The sequence below is a fragment of the Mugil cephalus genome, chromosome 13 (assembly GCF_022458985.1).
Source record: "Mugil cephalus isolate CIBA_MC_2020 chromosome 13, CIBA_Mcephalus_1.1, whole genome shotgun sequence".
Lineage (NCBI taxonomy): Eukaryota > Metazoa > Chordata > Actinopteri > Mugiliformes > Mugilidae > Mugil > Mugil cephalus.
Window position 1 is genome coordinate 18,819,176 of NC_061782.1, and position 23,812 is coordinate 18,842,987.

The window sequence follows — 23,812 nt, forward strand, 5'->3', positions numbered from 1 at the left end:
ATCCATAGAAATTATGAAAAAAATAAATAAAAATATCTAGTACTGGTAATAAATCTCTCTTCATACATGTTCATACATCACTGGCTACTTAATATAATCCGATATGTACTAAGCTGGTGTTTCCTCTTTTGGCACAAGGTGTGATGCAGATGCCATAATTTTTACTTCCATATAATCACAGTTATAATACTGCACAGGGTCTTAGGTCTGGACGCACCATCGATCGTTGTTCTCAAATTAGACGAAGCATTACGCAGTCAGGAGTGGTGGTAGGACGGGCAGAGGAGAGGACAGTTGAATATGATGAATCGCAGGATACAAGCTGAGAAAATGATAAAGAATGGTATATTGAAGGACGGAGGAGGAGAAGGAAAGATAGGAGTCCAGAAGGGAGGACAAGTCCGCTGAATGAGCGATGGGAGTTGATAGGAGGGGGCAGAGGGAGAGAAAATTAGAGACGTGGGGAGGAGAGAGGAAGAAGTGATGGAGGGATGATTAGAGTGGAGAGCAGTGGATGAGTTGGGAGAGTGAGGCTTTTGTGGACGGCGGAGAGGGAGGGGGCATGAGGGAGGAGAGGAGGATCATCAGTGCCGAACAGACAGGGAGGAGGAGATGAAGACGGGAACGGAGAACGAGGAACGAGGGGAGAGGAAAAGAGTTTGCGAGGAGGACAAGCCAGGCCATACATCCGGCCCCGGCTGCTTGGCACAGCACCGGCTCTGCCACATCTGTTGCCCAAAGCTGGGAGGCCAGGTGGTGTGTGTGTGCGCGCGCGTGTGTCTATATGTGTGTGTCTTTGTGTGCGTTTGTTTATTTGTGCGCGCCTGCGTGTGTGTTTATGTGCGTGTGAACAACAGAAGTGGTCAGATGGAACAGAGATGGTACAGGCCTGTTCCCTGCAGAGGGACTCATACATACAAGCCTGTCGCGCACACACACACACACACACACACACACAAACCCTGATGCATGCACTCACACACACCCCCTAAACTGCTACACAGATTTCACAATTGCCTGCTGTGGCAAACAACCCAATTTGAGCTAACATTAAAACTTCACTTATACATGTGTGTGTGTGTGTGTGTGTTTTTGGCATCAACCATAGCATGACCTTGTTTTCTGGCAGCTCAGCAGGCCGCGCTCACAAGTCAGGTAGCAACTCGTGTGTGTGTGCGAGCGAGTTTACATTGAGGCACTGCTGTGCGCACGACCTGTGCGGCGTTGTCATTAACCTTCCTGTCTATATTTAGGCTGAGCCGTGACACGCTGTGCTGTGCCGCGCTTAAACAAAGTAAATTGGAGGAGTGGAAGGTGGGAGGGACGGACGGAAGGATACACGAGAGTAAACGGCGAGAGAATGACAGGAGACAAAAGGAGGACAGAGGGGAGGAGAAAACATGAGAGGGAAACGGAGGGTGATGGGGTAGACCAGAGGATGGATCATTATGCCGCTTTACATCAGTCCTTGTTCCCGATAAGCGCGGAGACTGCTGAGGGACGCCGAAGACGCGTTCTTTCCCACAGCGAGCTCACGGCCCCATCTGGCTATGTGTGCATACGTTTCTGCGTCTGTGTACTGTATTATGCGTTTGTGTAATAATGGCCTACTGTATTGCCCAATTTCACTGAAAAGTGTCTCCGTGGAGAGTCGCCAGATGCGTATGCGGAGCAGCACATAATATCCCCTGGCAGAGGAAAGCGTCTCTATTTGAGCCACTGGTGACTGAACTTATTGTCTATTTTTATTACACAAACTACATGATTTCTTAACAATAATATTGTTAATCAGCGTGAATTTGTTCAGGCTTCAAACTATCTAGGCCTATATTCTGTCCCTGTAACACGTTTTTGTCACTGAAAGAGAAACACAGGTGCTGCTGATAACAATAAAAATGACTTTACATGGACAAGGAACATACACAAACATAGACCTGAGAAAACAGAAATATTTACTATGGACAGAGTTGAGACTGATATCAGAGCTAAGAGTCGTGACACACAACAACTATCGGTGACAAAATTAATCGTTGTGAGAAATCTCTTTAATTGGCTGTTTGGCAGAAAATAAAAATATCGAAGGTCAAAGGTCACACAGATTACTCTTCTCGTTTATCAAGTCTTTTCGGATATTCATGGCCTGACTATGTATAATGAATAAACTGTAGGTCAACGGATCAGCAGGTTTCAGGAGAGGCCAGTTTGTAGCTCAGTTGCTTCATACTCAGGTTTATCTTTTTTTTAATGCCAAACACAGACCAGTTCTAGTAAGAAGAGATAAATCCTCTTCCACAGACTGAGGACATTCAGTGTGTCTCTGCTGGCCATCGGCTGTCATCATTTGGACTTGTTGCTTGCGTTTGCTTTTCGATGCTGGTTTGGTGCGTCTGAACGTTTAGACCAAACTTTTTCTCTATCTGTGCTGTTAAATCTTGAATCACTGTTAATTGCACTCTGAAGGCTGAACCGTTCCCCCGGCTGCTCGTTGCAGAATGTCAGCTGATGAAGACAGAGAGGCCGAAGCCAAATACCTTCATCATACGCTGCCTCCAGTGGACGACCGTCATCGAGAGGACCTTCCACGTAGATTCGCCTGATGAGAGGTCAGTTACCAGACAGACAAAATGACTAGAAGTTCATTCTGCTTGCGTTAAGAAAACAAAAACGGATAAGTGCGTCGCCAAGGGCGGAAATACTGTGTGTGTGAGGAGGTTTGCACTACAGAGAATTTATGTATTTTTGGTGGCGTGAGAGAGAACGGGAGCGGGTGAGAGAGACAGAGTGGAAAGGAGACCTTTCAAGTAGCGTTGGCATAAATTCTCCAGCTGCTCTGTTCCTTTCTGAGGAGCTGAGGTGTTTATCTCCAGAAAATGAACAGCTTTGCCCAGAAGACCACAGATGCTTCTGTGCATCCTTTGAGTTTGTGTGTGTGTGTTTTTTTTTTATGTGTGTGTGTGGGTTGCAGCTGTCTGTCCAACTTTGTCAGCGGTATATGTTGCTTTTGTAATAGTTTTGCCTCCAGATAATCAAATAAACATTTGAGAGTTCACATAATAACTTTCCGTTGATTAGTTTATGAAGTGCATTCAACATGCAAGTGGACAACTGTGAGTGCCAGATGTTTCTGTGTTTTGTTGTAGAAATGTGTGAGTGAGTATGCATAGGATTTGTGCGTCATTGATGTTTAAGTGGGTGGGAAAGAAGAAGTGTGTGTGTGTGTGGCACAACTGGGTGTTTGTGTTTCTGTGAATGTGTGTGTGTGCGTTACTGTATCAGTTGTACTGTACCAGCGCTGGCAAGGCTCCAGCTACCGCAGCCCCAGCCGTGAACAGAGAGGGTGGCACGTGTTGGCACGGCGCCCGACTGTAGGCAGGCCCATTATCTCTCATTAGGAAAAAAAAACTCATTACACAAAAAACACTCTAACCGAGAAAGAGCATTTATCTGCTGCCTGACCTTGAGAGAGTTCCCATTGCTTTTCACGTTGCTACGCACACGCGCGCACACACACACACACACACACACATCGTAGGTGCCACAAATTGAGTGCTCCTCTGTTGTAGATGGAGTGTAACTTGAGTTTGCCCTTGTTTTGGAGTGTGTAGGGCACGCTCAGAAGTCTCTGCAGAAGAAAGGGATTCGCATCTTAAAAAACGCGCTCGTCTGTTTAGGTTCAGATGAATGTTTTTTTTTTTTTTTTTTACAAATCCCACTAGGAAACATATGTGCACCTAACTCTAAATATAACAAGAGACAGAGCGGTGATTTTTACCAATCAGACAGCTTTCATTATTATAAACTCCTCATGGCTTACTCTGTATAATTTAAAGTGCACGCTCACCTGCGGATTTATGACTATTTGAAGAACAGGACACTGTTAAAATCCTTCTCTTCTCTTCTCTTCTCTTCTCTTCTCTTCTCTTCTCTTCTCTTCTCTTCTCTTCTCTTCTCTTCTCTTCTCTTCTCTTCTCTTCTCTTCTCTTCTCTTCTCTTGGAATAAATCACTACATTAACATTAAATCCACCACTGTTAAATACGGTTAATGTTCCTACACATCCTTATGCATTGCTAGCCGTCTGCTACAGATGACACACACACACACGCACACACACACACGCGCACACACACACACGCACACACAGACAATTAAACTCAGTCTTTCTCTCAACAGATGTTGAACAACACTGCTAATGGAAAGTCAATGGGGAGGAACAATGTTAGCAAACAGCAGCGCATTGTTCCCTCTAATGCAGTGGTGTGTGTTGTGTACACTCATCCTCTCTTGCACACATACACAGGCTGGTAGGCATTAGTTCTACTCTGTGATCATTGCTCATTTGGTTGATTCTGTTGATTCTGTAGTTGATCACGTTCCCTCGCTGTTGAACAAATAGGTGTTTATATTAATTGAAAACACTCCAGCTCATTTAAAAACCTGGTTCAATAAGTGCACTACTTTTAATATTTGAAAATGGATCCAAAGTCATATTTTACATCTGTGTGTTTTGCGGTATAAACTGATATACGTCACGTATTACTATATTTATGTGTGTTCTTATGTTACGGATTAGGCTGTTCGACAAACAAAATTGCTAGTGTGTCAAGTAACGGTCCATCTTTGTCCATCTTTGTCCATTTTTTGTACATTTTAAACCCAGAGATGAGTGGACAGAGGCCATTCAGATGGTGGCTGACAAGCTGCAGAGGCAAGAGGAGGAAAGGATCCAGTGCAGCCCCACTTCCAACATTGACAACATGGTTGAGGAAGAGATGGACATCTCCACTACACACCACAAACGCAAGGTAACAAACACACAGACAAACAAGAACATGCTCCCTCTCATATAATTTTAACAGAAACTATTCCAGCTATATCATGTAATGGGACAGCTTACAATTTAAAACAAAATGTCTTTTCGTAAACAGGTTTGTGTCAAGTAATGAAAGTTTTTTTAACCAAGTAAAATCAGCAATGCAAACCATTTTATTTTATAAAGGCAAAAGCTATGCATATTCAGTATATCCTAAACTAAATAATCAAATCAGCTCAAACCTTCACTACTCCACACACGCCCAGAGTTTTTTTTTTTTTTTTAAATATTCAGTATATTTATTAACTGTTATTGGAGAGGAGCACAGATTATAATGTATGGATAAATGTGCCGATAAACTTGGTTCACACTCACATTTGAATGTTTTTTGGTCGAAAAATGAAGAATGAGAAATGACCTTTGTAGAAATTTGTGATCATGTTGGTCAAAATACATGTAGTCGAAATCAATGTTTGTGCATGGAAAACATTTTAAGTGACATTTTGAACAGACCTACACGTCCCTCCACCAGACAATGAGTGACTTCGACTACCTGAAGCTGCTGGGAAAGGGAACCTTTGGTAAAGTCATTCTTGTCCGGGAAAAGGCCAGCGGGAAATATTACGCCATGAAAATCCTTAAAAAAGAGGTCATCATAGCAAAGGTTCGTCTGGATATCCATCTTAATGTTAAATCAAATCAAATTGAACTCAGACTGTTTTATTTCATCTCTTAACATGTTTTTGCTCTTCAGCTGCCTTCTCATGTAGTTGTTGGGTTCAAAGTGTTTCGTCTGATTCTCATCTGTACAGGATGAAGTGGCTCACACACTCACAGAGAGCAGAGTACTGAAAAACACCAGACATCCCTTTCTCACTGTAAGTGCCTCATCACAACTGCTTTAAATGTATACATGTGTACATATGGAAAACGTCCTGACTTCTGTAAGACTCCATGTTACACATGTGCAAACACACACACACAAAAACAGCACATTGATCCTATACGTCCCCGTGTCTCCTGAGGCTAATTATGAGGTAGACACCAAATTGTTGTACTTTAACGTCTGCATCTGTCAGCTTTGATGTACACACATTAGCTGCTGCTGCTTATTTCACTCACACTCCCTTGAAACACTCACACACACATACAGTATTGAGAACGCAATTAGAGCTCACATCTGAGTTTACCCTTGTCACACCTGCAGCCACAAAGAGACTTAGACCAACTGTTCTTTTGTTTAGCGTCTTTCTCCCTCAAAAGAAAACACACGACTACTTCACACATGCACGCGCTCGCTTTGAATAAGCAAATACAGACGTAAACAATTTGAAGCTAAGAATGATCATGTTTTGTTCCTCCTGCTGTTAAAATGGGACCAGACGTCTTGCTGCGCACAAAACCCACTCACTCATTTCACTTTGCAGGGAGTTCTTACAAAAAATGTAATTATTTTGTAAACTTATAATAAAAAAAAACAATATTTAATGCTGTTCGGGTTATCCCCCTGTGCAGCTGGTTATGTCTGTGATGATGTTAATGAGAGGGCTCCTGATTGGTGACAATCAGTTGTATTCCTCATTGTCCATTTCATTGTAGGATGCTTTGGCTCCACAGTATGTTCATTTGTAATTATAAAAACAAAATTGCACAGTAAACTCAGGGCTGTACACTGGATAATAAAGTGGATGAATAGAGTGTTGTGTTGTTTGAGACACACCTGAGTAAACTCTCTTCTGAATTGTCCGTGTGTCGTTTTCCTTTCAGTCACTGAAGTATTCATTCCAGACTAAAGACCGCCTCTGTTTTGTCATGGAGTATGTGAATGGAGGAGAGGTAAGACGTGCACACATGCTCTCTGGATGGTTGTGCTATATGTGGTTACACATCTTTGTGTTTCTGCCTTAGTCAAACCACAACTCCACCACAATAACTGACAGCAACGTGACTCTCCACGTATTTACTGAGTTGGAGCTTAGATAGCACGAATGACTATATATGAATATTTAAATTAAGCACAGTAGTTATTACGTGTTTAAAATGTTAATAATGTATCAGTTGTAAGATACTATATTCAAAGACTGTCTCCTCAACATTTGTGTGGGTTTTTAAATAGTACACGGGGCACGATATCGGAAAAGGTGGTGACTTACTGAGGCAGCTCGGTAACTGTTTAAACGTGCAAACACTCAAGAAGTGGCTGAAGTTTTACTGCTGGATTGGTTTCTAACGCAGTTAATTTGCCAGCCAACTGGCCTCTTACTTGCCTTCTCGTCTCTCTATTCTGTTCCCTCCCTTTCCTGCCCGTGTCTATTTATGAACACACCTATGGGGCAGATACAGCCAGGATGACAGTCGGAGACGAAATGAGTTTGGATTCCCCCACTTTTCCATTTCTCAGATTTTTAATCGGTCCGTTTTTGCAATCTTGGTTCATTCCCTTAGTGTACCTGTCACCTGCTCCCATCCCTGTTAGTTAGGCAGACACACACACACACTCACACGCACACAAACACACACACACACGCACACACTTAGACAAACACACACACAGCTAATTTTTACCTCAACTGACAAATTGTGACCACACATGCCTCATATACACAAACACACGCGCGCATAACCCATTACAAACCTGCCACAGCCACAGTTGCCAGTACACTGATGAAGGCCCACCTGTCGTGTTACCCCTCTCACCGTACCGCCACCACACACACACACACACACACACACACACACACACACACACTACTGGAGCAAGGTGGTCCGTGAGCATCACTCCAGTGGCCATATGCAAACCTCCCTGAACAATTAATGGGGGGATGTGTGCCCCTTGGCCTCATGGGTAATTTGTACAACTTGACTGGTGCGCCACAGCAGGCTGGTGTCATTTCGGTGCCACATGTGCGTCCGTGTGACAGTGACAACTTGACAACTGACAGCGAGGGAACGACTAAGAGGGGAAGGGGAGTGTGAGGTGAGCGATTAGAAAGCCAGACAGAGGAGAGACGGGAGGTCAGGCCGCCTGGGGAAGAATGTGCGCTCTTCAAAGTACGAAAACGAGCTCCTTGCCGCAAACGCAGAGAGGGTGGATGCGAGATCGGAGCGAAGGAAAACGGAGGCTCGAGGGGGCGAGGACAGTTAGGCCACTGATGAGTGCTACACTGGAGGCAGTCGCGGGGCGGCGGGGCTGTGTGTTGGCTGCGGCGGCAGCGGCGCTCGGCCTGTCTTTAACTAGACTGGTGTATTGATTAAACCCTTGATTTGGCCCCCATCGCCAAACTCCACACCAGCGCCGTGCCAACCCAGCCCAGAGGGTAACGTGAAGAGGTGTGTGTGTGTGTATGTGTGGTGAGGGGGCTGCTAGATGAGGCGCCAGCTGCCGAGTGCCTCCACCAGCCCTCCTCCGAGACGCCCCCACCACCACCCTCCCCCCCTCTCAATGCAACCCCTCTCCACATGCACCCCTCACACACACACACACACACACACACACACACACACACACACACACACACACACACCCCACTCACCCTCCCTCCGCTATCTATCATCTCAATATGGTGCGGGCAGCCAGTTTGTGTTGTGCTAATTTCCTCCAATAAATCAGTAATTATTGCTGTGCCGTCCCTGCTGTCTCTCCCCCCTCTCTCTCTCTCTCTCTCTCTCTCCCCCACTCCCTCTCTCTTACTCTCCCTCTCACCCTCTCTTCCTCCATCCTTTTCCCGCAGCTGTTTTTCCATTTGTCCAGAGAGCGGGTGTTCTCAGAGGAGCGCACGCGCTTCTACGGTGCAGAGATTGTTTCAGCTCTCGACTACCTGCATTCAGCCAAGATTGTGTACCGGGACCTCAAGGTAAACACAAACAGAGAGGGGGGGGGCAGGCTAGTGGGCATGGACGAGAGCGATCAGACATTTGAGGGAGAAGTTCTTTTTGTTTTTGGCCCCCAACTCTTGTGTTATTGTGTCTTTTTTTTTTTTTTTGGTCGTTGTTTTTTTCATCCATCCAGAAGGAGACGAATGGCTCAGGATGTGTGGTAATTAAAGAGAGGGACGGGGACACGCTCACGCAGACATGAAGCAGAAAAGAATGGCGGGGGGGCAGAGGCAGGCAGGGAGAGAGTGAGGGGTGGGGGGGGGTGGGGGGGGGGGGGGGGTTGCTGATGCCACAGAGGTAGAGAGGTAGATTGCTCTGTGTGAGTGCCTGCCTGGCAGCCTTGGCCCCAGCCCGGCTGAGAGCAGCCAAGAAAACCAAAAGGAGAAAAAAACAAGACAGAGTGAGAAAAACACTTCAGCCATTAAAATTAAAAGGTTGAGTGGCGGCGCTACATGCCTCAAGTTTATTCCTCTTCTCTGAGTTTGTGTGTCTGAGAGGTTGTGCTGCCACTGTGTGGGGTGATACAATACAAACTTGAAAACCTTGACTCCACAATCGACAAGATGTACTTTATCCGGTTAACAAAACAGTACGGTGTAGGTCCTCTGCACAAATTGTGAGATGTGTGTTTCATTTCTCTTCCAGTTGGAAAACCTGATGCTGGATAAAGACGGCCACATCAAGATCACTGATTTTGGACTGTGCAAGGAGGGCATCACTGATGCTGCTACCATGAAGACCTTCTGTGGCACACCAGAGTACCTTGCACCTGAGGTAATGTTTTCTTTTTTTTTAACTGTTCTCATTTAATCGGACTCTTTACATTAATCTCAGTTTCTCTGTCATTTCTTGAGCCCCTTCACCTCTTTCTTTTCTTGTTCTTTATTGTTTTATCACTTCTTGAAGTGTATTTAAATAACTTCTATCTTTATTCTTCCTCACTTCAGCAGAATTCTACCTTTATCTGTGTTGTTTCATGTCGCGCCTAAAGGGAAATATGTACATTGTGAAGTATAATGTCATCTACTAAAACTTGGTGAACTAGATTCTGCAGATTTGAGCCTTGGCAGTCCATGGAGAAGAAATAATCAATCAATCAAAGAATGTACTGTAAGGTCTACAAATATTTGTAACATCACGTTGAACAGCCTGAATAAGTCCATGCAGGTACAAGGTAAACTGGAATTCTTGTGTAAGTCAGTTTTTTTTTACAAAAAAATAAAAATGTAGCAAAAGCAAAGGTAAAAATTTAAACTAGCAGCAGAGAAGGAGAAATAAATACACATTATTATTTATTCACTTTGTGAAAAGTATAAAAATACACAGTAGATTTTTTACCAAACACAACATATGGTTGTTGCACTGGAGTCTTTCCACATCGTGATGAGGGATGTAACAGACTCTTAGAGAGAGGGGGTAGGTTGACGTAGTAGATGACAAGAGAGAGAGTTTATCACAGAAGACATAAAATAAACGATTACTTTTGTGTCTTCATACACGTGAGATTCACAATGCTGACACTTTTTTTTGCATCATGATTGGACATTAAGTGTCCAGAGTGTAAAGATGTGATGGGAAAAATCTTTACAAATTGCTTCAATCAAATGATGAATGACAGAAATCTCAGCATCTGCATGTTACGTTCTTTAAGCTGAGCAGATTGAGACCTTGTACTACACAAGCATCTGTGTCACCCACAGGCGGTCTGTCCATTAGGCAGCGTCTCTGCAGCGCTCGGGGTTCCACCAGGACGGCCCCTGTCAACTGTGGGACCCACGTTGCCCACTGCACAGCGCCTGTTTATCTACAACAGCCCCGGCTACCGGGAACATTACTAACCTTTGATAAATGGGTGTATCTGGGTAGTTTCACGAAGGACCAACAGGAGCCACGCACACGGTGCACTCGAAACACGAAGTGACGATCCAGGGTCTCTCACCCCCTCACCTCTCACACACTGTGCGTCGTAATGACTTTTCGAGACCTTCTCTTGGTGAAATTTATGTATGTACATTTCCACTTGCCGATTTCACAGGCGAACAATTTCCATAATATCAGGGTGAACCGTAAATATGCATTTTATGCGTGTGAATGAGGGTGTTGGTTGAATTGGGAAAGGGCACAACACAGTCCTCACACACACACACGCACACAACTACATTCTTCATCCCCTGTCCAGTCATCAGCGCTGTCTCACTCGAAGGCCAGCAGATCAACTGGCGAGAGGCTCGCAGGACTGTGGGTGGCGGAGACAGAGCGGTGGATGTGGAGATGAAGGCAGGAGGGGAGAGGCATAGTGTATATCCCACTCAAAAAAGTATGGAGGACAATTTGGCGCAGCATTTTGTGCTTTTTTTTTAGAGTCCCTTCCTTTGCGTGCCAAAAGCTGATTGGAGGCTGTTGGTTATTTTTCACAGGATGTGCGTCTGTGTGCGTTCATGTGTGTGTGCGCTGTGTGTGTGATTGCAGTAGAAAGTGCGGGCTAAAGCGAGGCAGATGGCGGCAGATGGGCGAGGTTGGAGGAAGGTGCTCGGAAAAAACCTGGAAATCTACACCACCGCCGCCGCCACTCGCCCGCCCGCACGCTCTGCTCGCCCGCCCGCGTGTAAAAATAACACAGTTTGCTCGGAGCCAAGTTACAGAGATGCAAAGTAGCCGGGATTAAAAAGAGAGAGGGGGGTTGAAGACAGAGGAAGATGAGAAGGGAGAGAAAATATTTCAGGGTTACAGGAGTGAAATTCAGACAGTTCCCGTGTTTGCCGTCAGTAAAAAGGGCAGATGAGAAATGAGTAAAGAGTGCTTGTGTCTGCTGTGCGCCTGGAGGGACTCATAAGCAGATACTTCAGTAACACAACGCAAAGTGAATTCTACAGCTGAATGTGTAAAGCATCAGACTGAAGTGTTGTTTGTTTCAAGGATAGTCAAAAATAAAAAGATTAGCGTGGGATTAATGAACAATGAGCAGTGAAAGGTCTCTGCAAAGCTATGGAACAGCATCAGAGAAAGCACATTTTTCACGTTGTTTCTCAGTTTGACACATTTATTTGAAATACTTCTGAAAGTGTCGAAGGGGGATGGATATTGGATGTTTTCTTAATGTATATGGTTCTCAAATGTAGACAGTCGGCCCTTATGCTTCAAAAATGTCAGCGCAACATAAACATACATTAAGCTCCGCATTACGACACTTTGGTCTCTCAGATCAGCATTGGCGTGTGTGTGTGCGTGTGTGTGTGTTTTTCCTCTACTGGGTATCTGGGCTGGTACAGCCACAGGCTGTGTGTGCTCGTCCTGTCCCATCTAGTTCTGTCCAAGCTGCCAAAGCCCTCGTCCTGCGAGCAGCAGCTAGCTGCCACATGGCCGCACCAACAGGGACCGGGACAGGACGAGACCTTGTCCCCCGCTGCTGCTTTTAATCAGACCTCTCTCCTTCCCTCCCCTCCTCAAATATACACCCCTTCTCTCCTGTTATCTCATTTGTTACTTCATCTGTGTTGTCCTATTTATTTGTCCCGTCTTATTCTAATTTATATACACACACACACACGCTCACCGACACACACTCCAGTGCCTCCATGCCTAGGGGCTGTGGGGCAGCATTCTGGCTCTGTGTGGATTAATCTGCTCCCTGCCTGCAACCGAGCTGCCACCACTTTCTTTAGTCCCAGGACGGACTGGCACACACACACACACACACGCAAACATACACACACCTTCACACACACACACACACACACACCATCATACATACACTGACATGCACATACATATACATGCCCACTGTGTCCTCAAGCTACAGGGACCGAAACAACAACACACATCTCCTAGTTTGCTTCACTCTCAAAACTTTATGAATTTGATGAGGATGGATAAATATTCCATCTGCTGTGTGTGTGTGTGTCTGACAGTCTCCCAGCAGTCTAAGCCAGCGTTATCCCTCCAGCCGTACTAGTCAATAGTATATGTGGAACTGGCGGCAATCTTCTTTCTTCCAGTTCTTCTCCGCAGCTGCCAACTGGGTGACCAGCTTTAATTCTCACACAAACACACATTCACACATTAAATAGCGCTCTTAGCGCTCTTATTCACTTCCACGTACAGTACATGTGGAGCTGCATACACTGCAGCAGCCGCACGCATCATTAGCACTTCAGTGTCAAGTGTGTGAGCTCAGTGAGTTAATGACCAGCTTTCTATGGCGTTGAGCTGCTGTGGAGACTGGCAGGCAGCTGTTTGGTGTTTTTACGTGCCTGGTGCGTGACGACATTACACACAGTTTACAGATGGGGAACCTAATCTGAGCCTGATACTTGGGATGGGAAGAACTTACTAAGTCAGCTTCCTTCCTACCTTAGCAGTACAACCCTTCATTGCACATGGCTGACTTTAAATTACAGCAGAGATGTAAACTCCTTTTGGTAAAATGCAATTATTGACTGATTATATGACCTTCTTCACACGAAACTGATTTATACACAATAGTTTCCTACAGATTCATCTTGAATTATCATACTCATGGATTTTCTTTTCTAAAACGCCAGCAGTTTTGTCTGAAACTCAAATTTTATGAACTCAACTTTTAACTTTGAAGGAGCCATTGAAGTTCTGTTGAGGCTTGAGCATATGCCACCGTGAAACACCCGAGCAGAAATATTCAGCATGTATTACATTTAAAGGTTCACGTTTCGCACAGCTTGTCGGTTTTCGTGCAGTCTGCAGTTTGACAACTGTCCTGTCTGCTTCTGCCACACAGCTACCCCTAATGATCGGCGTTAATGCTGTATATGCACTATTTTAAAATGTTCTAAATGTCATTTAGTGCGCAGTTGTGTCTTCCAGTTTAAGAACGGTTACACACAGGTTTTTGTGTGAGAATGTTTGTGCGTGTTAGCGTTTGCTCACGTCCACCCTGACTGGTCCATTATTAACAGTGAGTGAGATGTTATTATTATTGGCAAGATGTACAACATATGCTGTTTTGGCCGCTCTCCAGCTCTGTCTGTCTGTCTGTCTGTCTGTCAGTCACACACACACACGTGCAACATAAGCACTAATGCACACTCATCATGTTAATAAGCTTATTATGTTAATGAAGGCCTCAACAGCTCCTGAAATACTGTACCTCTCGGTGTGCCTCCTTCTCCCTCTCCTCCTCCTCCTCCTCCTCCTCCTCTCCCTTCCAGGAGTGAGCGAGCGGGCAAACGAGAGGATGAAAGAAGGTGCGAGCGAGGGACAGCGTGATTAGAGGATGGAGAAGGCAGGATAAGACAGGATGGAGAGGACAGTGCAAGGAGAGCAGGCGGGGAGTAGGGGTAGGAAGGCAGCCCAGACACGAGACTTTGATACCAAAGTGACTGACTACACAGCGCGTCTTCCTCTCAACACATACGCACGACAGCAGCTTACAGACAGTACCTGTGCTACGCGGCTCGAAAGGTTGGACTGGCCTTGGTTCAGGTTGCAGGCTGTTCCTGCCTTTTTCCATCCAGGGACATTCCTGTCTGTCCCTGCCAGCAGAGGATCGGTTTGCCAGGGAGAGCTGGCAGCAACCAGGGGAGGGGGGCATCTGGTGGGCCACGCCAACACACCGACTCCCTTACTGTAACAGGGGCCTCTGAAGACCTGCCATCCCATGATGTTTGCTTCTGTGTGTGTGTCCGTGTATTTGGGACCTGACATCTACACCTTAGTCCCTGTTATCCGTTCATCTCCCGACAACTTTTAATGTTTTATTTGTCCCTCTGGTGTAACGGCACATGACTATCCTTTACTGCCTTCCTTCACTCGTCTGTTACTTCCCCCAATACCCTGGGCAGTCCGTATTGTCCAATAAAATAAATGCAGGAAAGTAGAATTAAAGCAGATGTCCAATAAAACAAATGGTTCATTAAAAACAAAAAAAAAAACTGCTAAGCTAATTATGAATCTTTGTCTCTCTTCTGTCCTCAGGTCCTGGAGGACAATGACTACGGTCGGGCGGTGGACTGGTGGGGTTTGGGCGTCGTGACGTATGAGATGATGTGCGGCCGCCTGCCGTTCTACAACCAGGACCACGAGAAGCTGTTTGAGCTCATCCTCATGGAGGACATCAAGTTCCCACGCACTCTGTCGTCTGACGCCAAGTCCCTGCTGTCTGGCCTGCTCATCAAAGACCCCAACAAACGGTGTGTGTCAAGGTTCACACCTTTAACAGGAAGCGTAATAAACACTACATTCCTCTTGGACATAATTGCCTAGTATTGATTAGAAGATCAACCTACGTGGTGAGAAAATACTTAGAAACAAATAGCTGTCAAACTAAGGAGGGGAGCAGTTTAGGTTTATAAGGAACTTCTCAGTTACTCCCTTACTATATATATTCCACTGAGAAATTCATTTTAGTCATTTTGATAAATGTAATAATTGATACCTAAAGGAAGCTTCACACACAACATCTCTTTTAGTGGTTGTATATTTATTTAAAATGTTTTGGATGAATGAACTAAACCTTCATCATACACATGAAGATGAGGCTCTGATCATGTGAAAGTGTGATGTTTTATTGATGTTGAAGAAGAAATGCCACTACGGGGGGGTCGCAAAATCTTTTGATTAGACTTTTTTTTTAAATTCCTTTAAACACACTTTAACATGAATCCAGATATTTTAGTAAAGGGATATGAGATAGCTTAATATTGAATGGAAAATTATGATAATATATTTAGTATATTATTATTATAAAACTATTATTTATTATTATTATATTAGTATTTTAGTATATTTATAGTATATTTATAAATAGCACTAGGCCACATTTAATATAGAATACATATAGTAAGTAGGGGGTCCCTGCTTAAACTCTCCATCAGTGTGGTGCTATTATTTCCTGTATAACTTCAACTAGCGATCTCAGTTCACATTACAACATTTCTCTCCTGTTCTCTAGACTTGGGGGAGGACCAGATGACGCCAAAGAAATAATGAGACACAGTTTCTTCTCTGGCGTTGACTGGCAGGATGTCTATGATAAAAAGGTATGGGGCATGGGACAATGTGACATGGCTAAATTCTGTGCTTGTCCAGGAGGAGGGCAGAAAATAAGTCACTATAAAGCCTTGTACTCAGCAGTCCGTTTTGTTGTTTTACAGAGTAAATTTTATGCATTTGATAAATACCCTATAAGCATGCAGGCCATTATAGAGAGGTGTGGCTTTGTACGCGTTTACTCATATAACACCACTAAGTGAGTCAGGTCCTGCGTGGCAACACTTTTAACTTTTCCGATCACATTTCAGAACACTGACATGGTGAAAAGATACTTCTTTACTAACCTCCCACTTCTGTTGTGTTTTCTTGTAACATTCAGAGTTTAATGTCCTGTGAGCAGTGGTGTTAGCGTAACAGCCTTCAACTGTCACTGTACAATTTGATCTCTTGGCCATCTCTGTCCCAGCTCGTCCCTCCCTTCAAGCCTCAGGTGACGTCAGAGACAGACACCAGATACTTCGATGAGGAGTTCACAGCCCAGACCATCACAATCACTCCACCAGAGAAATGTGAGCGTCATCCGTCTCTCCCTCTCTCCCTCACACATACGTGCACAAACATATGCTCGCAATCTCACTTCCATTTTTATACATAGCTGTAAATATTTTCAGGGAGAAGTACGGACATGAACAGAGAAACAGAATAAGTTCATTCTTTGGATTGGAGCTCGTGTGTTTATCGGGCATCATGGAGTTAAATATTATATGTTACTGTTGAAATATTTGTCAAGCTTTGTCCTCACAAGGATTACATTTATGACTGTAGCTGCTCTATTTCTCTATGTGAGAGGTTTACATTTAGATTAAATTTGGATAAGTGGAGAAACAAAAAAAATCAAAAGAACTGTTTATTCACGTGTCTCTGTACTGGTCCTCCAGCCACACGCAGCTCTTTAATCACCTCTGACTCTGTCTTATCTGGTCTTAGTCGATGAGGATGGGATGGATTGTCTGGACAACGAGAGAAGACCACACTTCCCACAGTTCTCGTACTCTGCCAGCGGCCGGGAATGAACTGTCCATTACAGTGACATCGTCCCACCTGGTCCCTGAGGTCATCAGCGTGGGACAAAAAGACCCACAGCTTCGGACCGACCTTTACGACTGACTTGAAGGATTTTACAGTTCTCTTCCTCCTCTCCTTTTCATCTCTCTGTTTTTTTTTTTTTTTGTGATTCCCTTCCAAGTGAAAACCTTCAGTCTAAATTACAGTCTAATCATGCACTGCAACCCCAGGTGATCCGAACTGTGAATAGTTGATATGTAATGTCCCTTTAATTACAGGAGCATCACCGGTGGCCTGCTGTGCTTTGATGTGAGACGGTTCTGCAAATCTGGAAGAAAAAAAAAAAAGAAAAAAAAAATCAAAAATAGAGCTGATGCATTTTAAGGAGACATTTTTTTGTGGCTTCTTATCTGTACGATGGAAATACAGCATTTTAAGTCATTTAAAACCAAACTGCCATTATTGGTTCTATCTCAGGCTTTTGCAAACAGACAGATACTCATTTGGGTCTGATGTCAAATCCTCAGTTAAGTAATTCTGGGATTGATTGAGGCTGCCTGGCCGCGAGGAAATAGAGTAGTTGTCATCCGTGAGCAGAATCTTACACACCTCATTTGACTCAGGTTTTGCTCCGTGCAAATCATCATTGTTGCTGCTGCTATTTCAATTACTACCACAACTACTACAGGTACTACTCCTACTACTACTACTCCTACTATAATACTACTGCTACTACTAAAATCTGGTGCTACACTTTGAGCTAACTGCTGCTGATCATTATACAGGCGCCAGCAGAACATCAACCTCCTGTATTAACATCTATGCTTGTACAGCTGCTACTCTTATTGTACAGCTATTACACATCTGTAGGTTAAGGTAACGATAGCATGTTTGTTTGTTTGTGCGCGTGCGTGCGTGCGTGTGTGTGTGTGTGTGTGTGTGTGTGTGTGTGTGCGTGTGTGTGTGCGTGCGCGTGTGTGTGCTTAGTCCAGCTACGGTTTCAGAACGTACCTCAAAGCACAGCAGCTCAGAACGATGAAGCTCCCAAACCAAGAGCTTTACTACATTACCCACAATGCAGTGGTCGATGATATTCTCCACGACCGCAGAGGTGAAAATGAGAGGAAAACAGCTGGTTTGAATGTTTGAATGCCCCCAAAGTTGTTTTTTTATTTTATTTAATTTTTTTTATGTACTTCTAAACTTTAAAGTCCCTCTGAGTTTAAATCTCCTCTATCCCAAAAGGGAAAACGAAACGTTACTTAGTTTCGATGGCAGAAAGCTTTACTGTGACATATTGTTATCATGGCTTTGGGATCCACACCACACGGCTGTACCTCTCTGTCTTTGTGCAGGAAAGAGAAACTGCAGCAGGAACAGATTTGTAAAAAGTCTTGGATGACAGGGTGGTGAGGAGTACAGGTGGAAATATCCATAAAGAAATTATGTGGTAAATTATGACGTATTGATGAGTAGCGAGGTAACAGCAGGTTTCCTGTTTCCTGCGAGTTTCTTATGAAGAATTAAAAAAGAAAAAAAGAAGAAGATAAAACAGTATGGTCTGTGAGGAGGTATACATCAACAGTTATGGGTTTACAAGAATCACAGCAATGGCTATAATATAATATATGTTCTATTTATTGTTCTTCTCATCGGTTTTATATTTAACTTTTTCTATTGTTGTTACATTATTCTAGAAAAACTATATATTGTTATTTCTTAGGGCTGAGAGGAAAAAAAATGCACCTCAAGAAACAAAAATGGCTGAAGAATGTAGGAGGGAAAGCAGATAGCCTTCCTGCTCCATCGTTTATTTTAATGTTTTTGTGTTGTTTTGTGACAAAATGTGACAGCCGAGAGGTGACGGGGCGCTCTAAAGACAGATCCTGAAAGTCCGGGACGAACACGGAGACACTGCAGTTTTGTTTTTTTTTGTCTCTGAATCCATCCAGCAGGATATTGACACGGATGTTTGATCTCACGCCAGGTGTGTGTTGGTGATGGCTGAGGCAGAGTTCAGAGAGAGAGGAAGTGGAAGTCGAGCAGAAGGAAAACAAGTGCAGCACAAAAGTCTGAATGTCAGGAAGGAAGAGATTCAATACTGAAGTGTAAGTGCCACTGTTTACTGTAAGGGAAGAGAGGAGGAAGGGTTTGTCAAGTCTAGTTAGTTCTTTTTTTTTAATGTTTAGCTAAAGAGAGCTGTTTTTCTCCACCTTCATTTAACGATGATCAGAGCGTCGCCCCGACTCTTCTGTCTTTAACGCGCGCCGTCATTTCTCCGGTCTTGTTTGTTTGCACTCGTTGCATCATGTCATGTCTTCCAGTTTGACCAACGACGTTTAAAATCCCCTCGATTCCTCTGTCTCCACACGCCGGGTAAGCCTTACGGTTTAACTCAGAGTAAGTCAAGACCTTTGACATCCAGCATTTCTGAGGCAAAAGAAATCAACAAATGTGAGAAAATATATTTTTGAAAAATCTAAAATCTCACCTGCATCGAAAAAGAAACATCACGTGGAAGACGACACCTCGAATATCTGGCAGACAGATTAAAGAGAGTATATGGGGATGTGCTCTTATTAGGCATAGAAAATTGTATTCCAGTATATTTATTTGAATGTTTTTATTCTCATCATTGACTTGAATTTATTTTCTATTTAATTTATTTGATGTCATTTTGATTTTGGCGTGTAGCAGTAAGGGGGGTGTAGTCGTGTTTTGTTCTATAAATAAATGTCTCCTTTATCTTTCTTTACAGATATCTCTTATACGACACATTACCTGTTTTTTCCTGCTGCTCTTAAGTCCATGTGCTTTACTGTTGCACATCCACTAAACTGCTACTAGCTAGCCAAGGCGCTTCATGGCAGAAATTAAAAGGATGGCGCTGGCCTGCATGCTGTCGTCCTCCTCTGCCTGCTCTACCAGGCCTGAGTCAAAGTAGCACTCAGAACCCGAATGAAAAATAATTCTCTGTGATCGATTGCGCCTCTCTGGCACAGCCGAAGCAGCTGAATAGTTCAAAATGAGTACAAATCCCACCCAGCTGGCACCCCGACACGGGCTCGAGCAAATGCTCCCAACTATTTGGAACGTGTTCAGCTTTGATTTGACCCAGGTCTGGGAGCGACTGAGGAGCTCTAGCTGTATGTGCACGCTTAACGCCTAAAATCATTAGAAACCAGAGTTCATAAAAAAAAATAAATAAAAAATATAGCGCTTTGTAGCTTTGGCCACGGCACTTTCACACCATCACTTTTTATATGATTCAGAGGAATCTGATTCAGCCCCGCTTTGAAGGAGGATTTTTAGCTTTTTTATGTTTTTAAGAAAAACAAGGATTTTTAAAGCACATCTACCCTTCACATTCAGCCGCTAGCTTTGACGCTGCTCTGATGTCCAGAGATGGCAGGACGCGGATGAAGTGACTGTCACACAGAGACGAGTCAGAGCGGTCAGTACAGGCTGGGCAGTGGGAACTTTTTAGCGATTCGCTCAGTGTTTATAAACGAAAATGTTTGTGAAAAACCCACAGATGAATAGTTGCCCTGATTCCTCCTCTGATTAGAAAAGTTTTCCCGCCGGCTCTCCTTCACTTCTCAGAAGAAGTGGAGAAGGTGAAGCTTTGTAATCAGTCGTCTCAGAGGTTATCACCAAACTGGAGCTTGACTGGGGCCCTCGCCATACTCACCAAACAGTATGCGAGATGTCTGCACTGACACTGTTTGTACTATACATCTATCACACAGCGGATCTGCCTCCAGTAGAGTTTCAGTAACATGTAAAACCCCGTCAAAGACCTACAGCTCTGTACTGATCACGTCTGTTGTTAATGAAGCAACGACGTCGGGCCAAAAAATCACAAACCGTGCTCCGCCTGGCATTTAATGAAGATGATAAGTAAAACAGCTCAAGTGTCTGGAAGCATTTCTGAAAGTATGTGACCTCGCGTCCACAGCCGAGCCCCTCCTTTCTCTTCTCTCTCTCTGGTACTAGTCTACTATCATCATGGTTATTAACATAAAACAAGCATGAGATGCATTTATTTATAAACAGCAAACATGTACAAATATTACAAAGTATAACAGTTTTAACGCCATGTCCATCTACTGTAGCTTTACAGTCGTGCGAGACACCTCTGGACAGCCTCCAGCTGTTCGCAGAGCGGGCCACGTTTCCCTCGAGCGCCGGACCGCTGTAGTCAGCTCTGCCCTCTGACGTGTCAGCGAAGCAGAGAGCGTGTTGACTCTGAGACGGTGCCGGGGAAACTCAGCGGATCTAGAAAGATTGACAGAAAAGCAGATCAAACAGCCCTTTTTCTGTCCTTCCTGCTGTCAGGATGCAGTGCTGCTGGCCAGTGAGGCCGCGAGGATGTGAAAACAACAAATTACCATCAACATGAAGCTGTTTTTTTACACTGTACATCCTTAGTATTTTTACACATAAATGTATATGATAGGGATGCACATTATTTTCCTTCTTACAGACAGCTTCAATAAAGCACTATGTCAATCTGCTGCAATGTTTGTGTCATTTGTAACCGTCTCAACTTGGGGAGTTGAGGTCTCATGGTCAATGTTTGTTTGTCAGCTGGTTGTTGAGGAAATATTAGGAAATAAAAGGAAATGAACACGAAACATATTATTTGTTCTGATTTGAAAAAAAGAAAGAAAGAAAGAAACTTGCCACCAGTTTTGTTTTTTGTTGAGCATCAGCACCTTTAATCATGCAACACATCAGTCACACTAGCGGCACGTAACATAAAATCCATCACTATTTAAATAATATTCACATGATAACGTTCCCTCTTCCTGTGTCCTCAATAAAAAAATATAAATACCGGTTTATGTTTACAGAGCGTAGGAACAGCCACAGAATGAAGAGGAGGAGAAAGACAGGACTCAAGTGGACAGAGTGTCAGCCCGTCTCACGTTTGGGAGCTAGAAAGACAAACGACAAACATTCAGTGAGGACGGTATGTGGACGACTAACACACACTCACAACCTCTGACGGTGAATCACAGCAGAATATAGACGACGTGTTTTTTAAGCTAATCCAGAACCAGACGGGATCATCGGTCGCGGAGGGACCGACGTCTCCTCACCGATTTTATTTTAGTCAACTGAAAACTACACCGTGCCCCGGGAGAGAGTAGACTACACATTCATTTAGAACAGTGAGTCACACACACTCCTCTGCATTTGCGTGTTTGTACCTCAATGCGTAGGTTCTGCATCTCCTCGCTGAGTGTGTTTCTCTCCTGCATCAGCTGGTTCTGTTTGGCCAGCAGCTCACACACCTGCTGGGCGCTGCTCTGACAGTGACGGTCCAACTGCTGCAGCCTGCGACACACACACACACACACACACACACACACACAATATTGACTCAAAAGTGTGTGTGAGAAGAACGTACCCTCCTGGCTAATATAAAGCCAAATGTTGTAAATATTGAAAGAGAGCTGGATCCACAAAGAGCCTTTAATATCAGTGGACTTTGTGTTGATCAAACGATCAACAGTGTTTGCGGGGGATATGACAGCAGTGGAACTTTTTTTCTGCCGAGAGTGTAGATGAGGACACGTCTGAGAAGAATAGGAAAAGGAACGGGACGTTGACCAGATGTGACTGAGCCATGTAACAAGTAGCCTCAAGTTCACACACCTCATCCGCACAATCTTTAACAATCATTAGCCCTCGCTGTGTTTATATATATTATATTATAACTGATTGAGATCATTTTAATCAGAGATTCAGATTTAACGGTTAGGGTTAGGGACCATAAATGAAGCTGGATGTCTTCCAGGCAGGTCACATTTACATTGTCCACATGTGTAAATGTAACTGAGAGCTATGCACTCAGGATATCCACTTATTTTACATTCAATATTTTTAAGAATTGACTTTACTTTCCACAGATTCACTGTGACATTAAAGAGTTTCTTTAAAACAAAAATTACATCTTTACCATGATCCCTTTCATAAAAGCAACGAGTGAAACACTGTCCCCATCGATTAAAATCTATTCCATGGATTCTGTTTTCAGAAGTCGTTTACATGGTTATTGGGTTGGAATATTTTCCTGCTGAACAGATTATCAAATGTTCGGTCAGATTTAAAATGTCCTTTGTATCAGGACAGTCGTGTTGTTTAGTCTGGTCATTAGTGGTAAAATACTGTCCATGGGAGTGTAAAAGGATCCAAGCTGAGCCTTGTTTCCCTACATGAATCACGTGGAGGAAACCTAAGATAATATATTCAATGTCCCAGCTCATAGTTTGAGAATTAAGACTCTAAAACAGTAACACAGAGGCTGTTAACGTACATCTATGGTTGACCCTGTTTTAGTCCAGGGTTTGATAAAAGAAGCTGAAACTTCTGACGTCAGGTGTGAAAGAAATAACTTGTGACAGTTTTGTGGTTCTGTTGAAAAACATTAAAAAGTGTTTTACATGGTTTATCAGTGAGAGCTGTGAGGTTTGTTTATGTGTATGTGTCTAGAGGTTGGATCAGTCGATGACAATCACTTATTAGAAATGAGAACCCTTAGTTAATAGTCAAATAACTCAGTGCTTCTTTAGGTTATCTCACTCACAATCACCCGATTAAAAAGTTGTTTGAATGTCCACTTATGAAGTTTTGATCTACGACGTCCCAATTAGTGCGTCCTCTCTGACACGGCCGCTCCTGCAGACAATGAGCTCTTTCACTGCACGCTGGGATTAGTGTGTGTGTGTGTGTGCGTGTGTGTGTGTGTGTGTGTGTGTGTGTGTTGGGGGGGTGGAGGATGAGTGTCTGTCGAGATATTTCCCACCAGCAGCCCATTATTTCACCCATTCATTCATCCATCCAGGCGGTCATCCCCTGCTCGAGTGCAGCGGTGAACTCATTCACACACACACACACACACACACACACACACACACACACACACACACACACACACACACACACACACACACACACACACACACACACACACACACAAATAATGAGACAGAGAAAGCTCTCAGCACAGGAATCCACATTTGCATATTCAAGCAGTCGTCCATATTTCTGTCTCTCGATAACTTTTTTCCTGTTAATCGTCTCA

The 23,812-nt window shown here is 43.9% G+C and overlaps 2 protein-coding genes across 8 annotated transcripts in view; one reads left to right on the plus strand and one right to left on the minus strand.

Annotated features, from left to right (window-relative positions):
* Positions 1 to 21,236, plus strand: part of akt3a (v-akt murine thymoma viral oncogene homolog 3a) — a 49,685-nt gene extending 28,449 nt beyond the window's left edge. For 2 of the 5 annotated variants that reach the window (XM_047602532.1, XM_047602535.1), the window contains 11 exons: positions 2,492 to 2,603; positions 4,660 to 4,804; positions 5,324 to 5,476; positions 5,625 to 5,690; positions 6,580 to 6,648; positions 8,544 to 8,666; positions 9,334 to 9,462; positions 14,638 to 14,852; positions 15,614 to 15,701; positions 16,121 to 16,223; positions 16,642 to 21,236. In XM_047602532.1, coding sequence (XP_047458488.1) covers positions 2,492 to 2,603; positions 4,660 to 4,804; positions 5,324 to 5,476; positions 5,625 to 5,690; positions 6,580 to 6,648; positions 8,544 to 8,666; positions 9,334 to 9,462; positions 14,638 to 14,852; positions 15,614 to 15,701; positions 16,121 to 16,223; positions 16,642 to 16,727 — 1,289 coding nt within the window. In that variant the 3' untranslated portion in view covers positions 16,728 to 21,236. Of the gene's footprint in view, positions 1 to 2,491; positions 2,604 to 4,659; positions 4,805 to 5,323; positions 5,477 to 5,624; positions 5,691 to 6,579; positions 6,649 to 8,543; positions 8,667 to 9,333; positions 9,463 to 14,637; positions 14,853 to 15,613; positions 15,702 to 16,033; positions 16,224 to 16,641 lie in introns of those variants that run through there. The other 3 variants (XR_007113963.1, XM_047602533.1, XM_047602534.1) reach the window with 3 other exon arrangements.
* Positions 20,735 to 23,812, minus strand: part of sdccag8 (SHH signaling and ciliogenesis regulator sdccag8) — a 40,064-nt gene continuing 36,986 nt past the window's right edge. For 2 of the 3 annotated variants that reach the window (XM_047602530.1, XM_047602529.1), the window contains exons 17-18: positions 21,936 to 22,062; positions 20,735 to 21,659 (exon numbers count right to left, since the gene is read on the minus strand). In XM_047602530.1, the coding sequence (XP_047458486.1) occupies positions 21,621 to 21,659; positions 21,936 to 22,062 (166 nt within the window). In that variant the 3' untranslated portion in view covers positions 20,735 to 21,620. The remainder of the gene's footprint in view (positions 21,660 to 21,935; positions 22,063 to 23,812) is intronic. The other variant, XR_007113962.1, reaches the window with a different exon arrangement.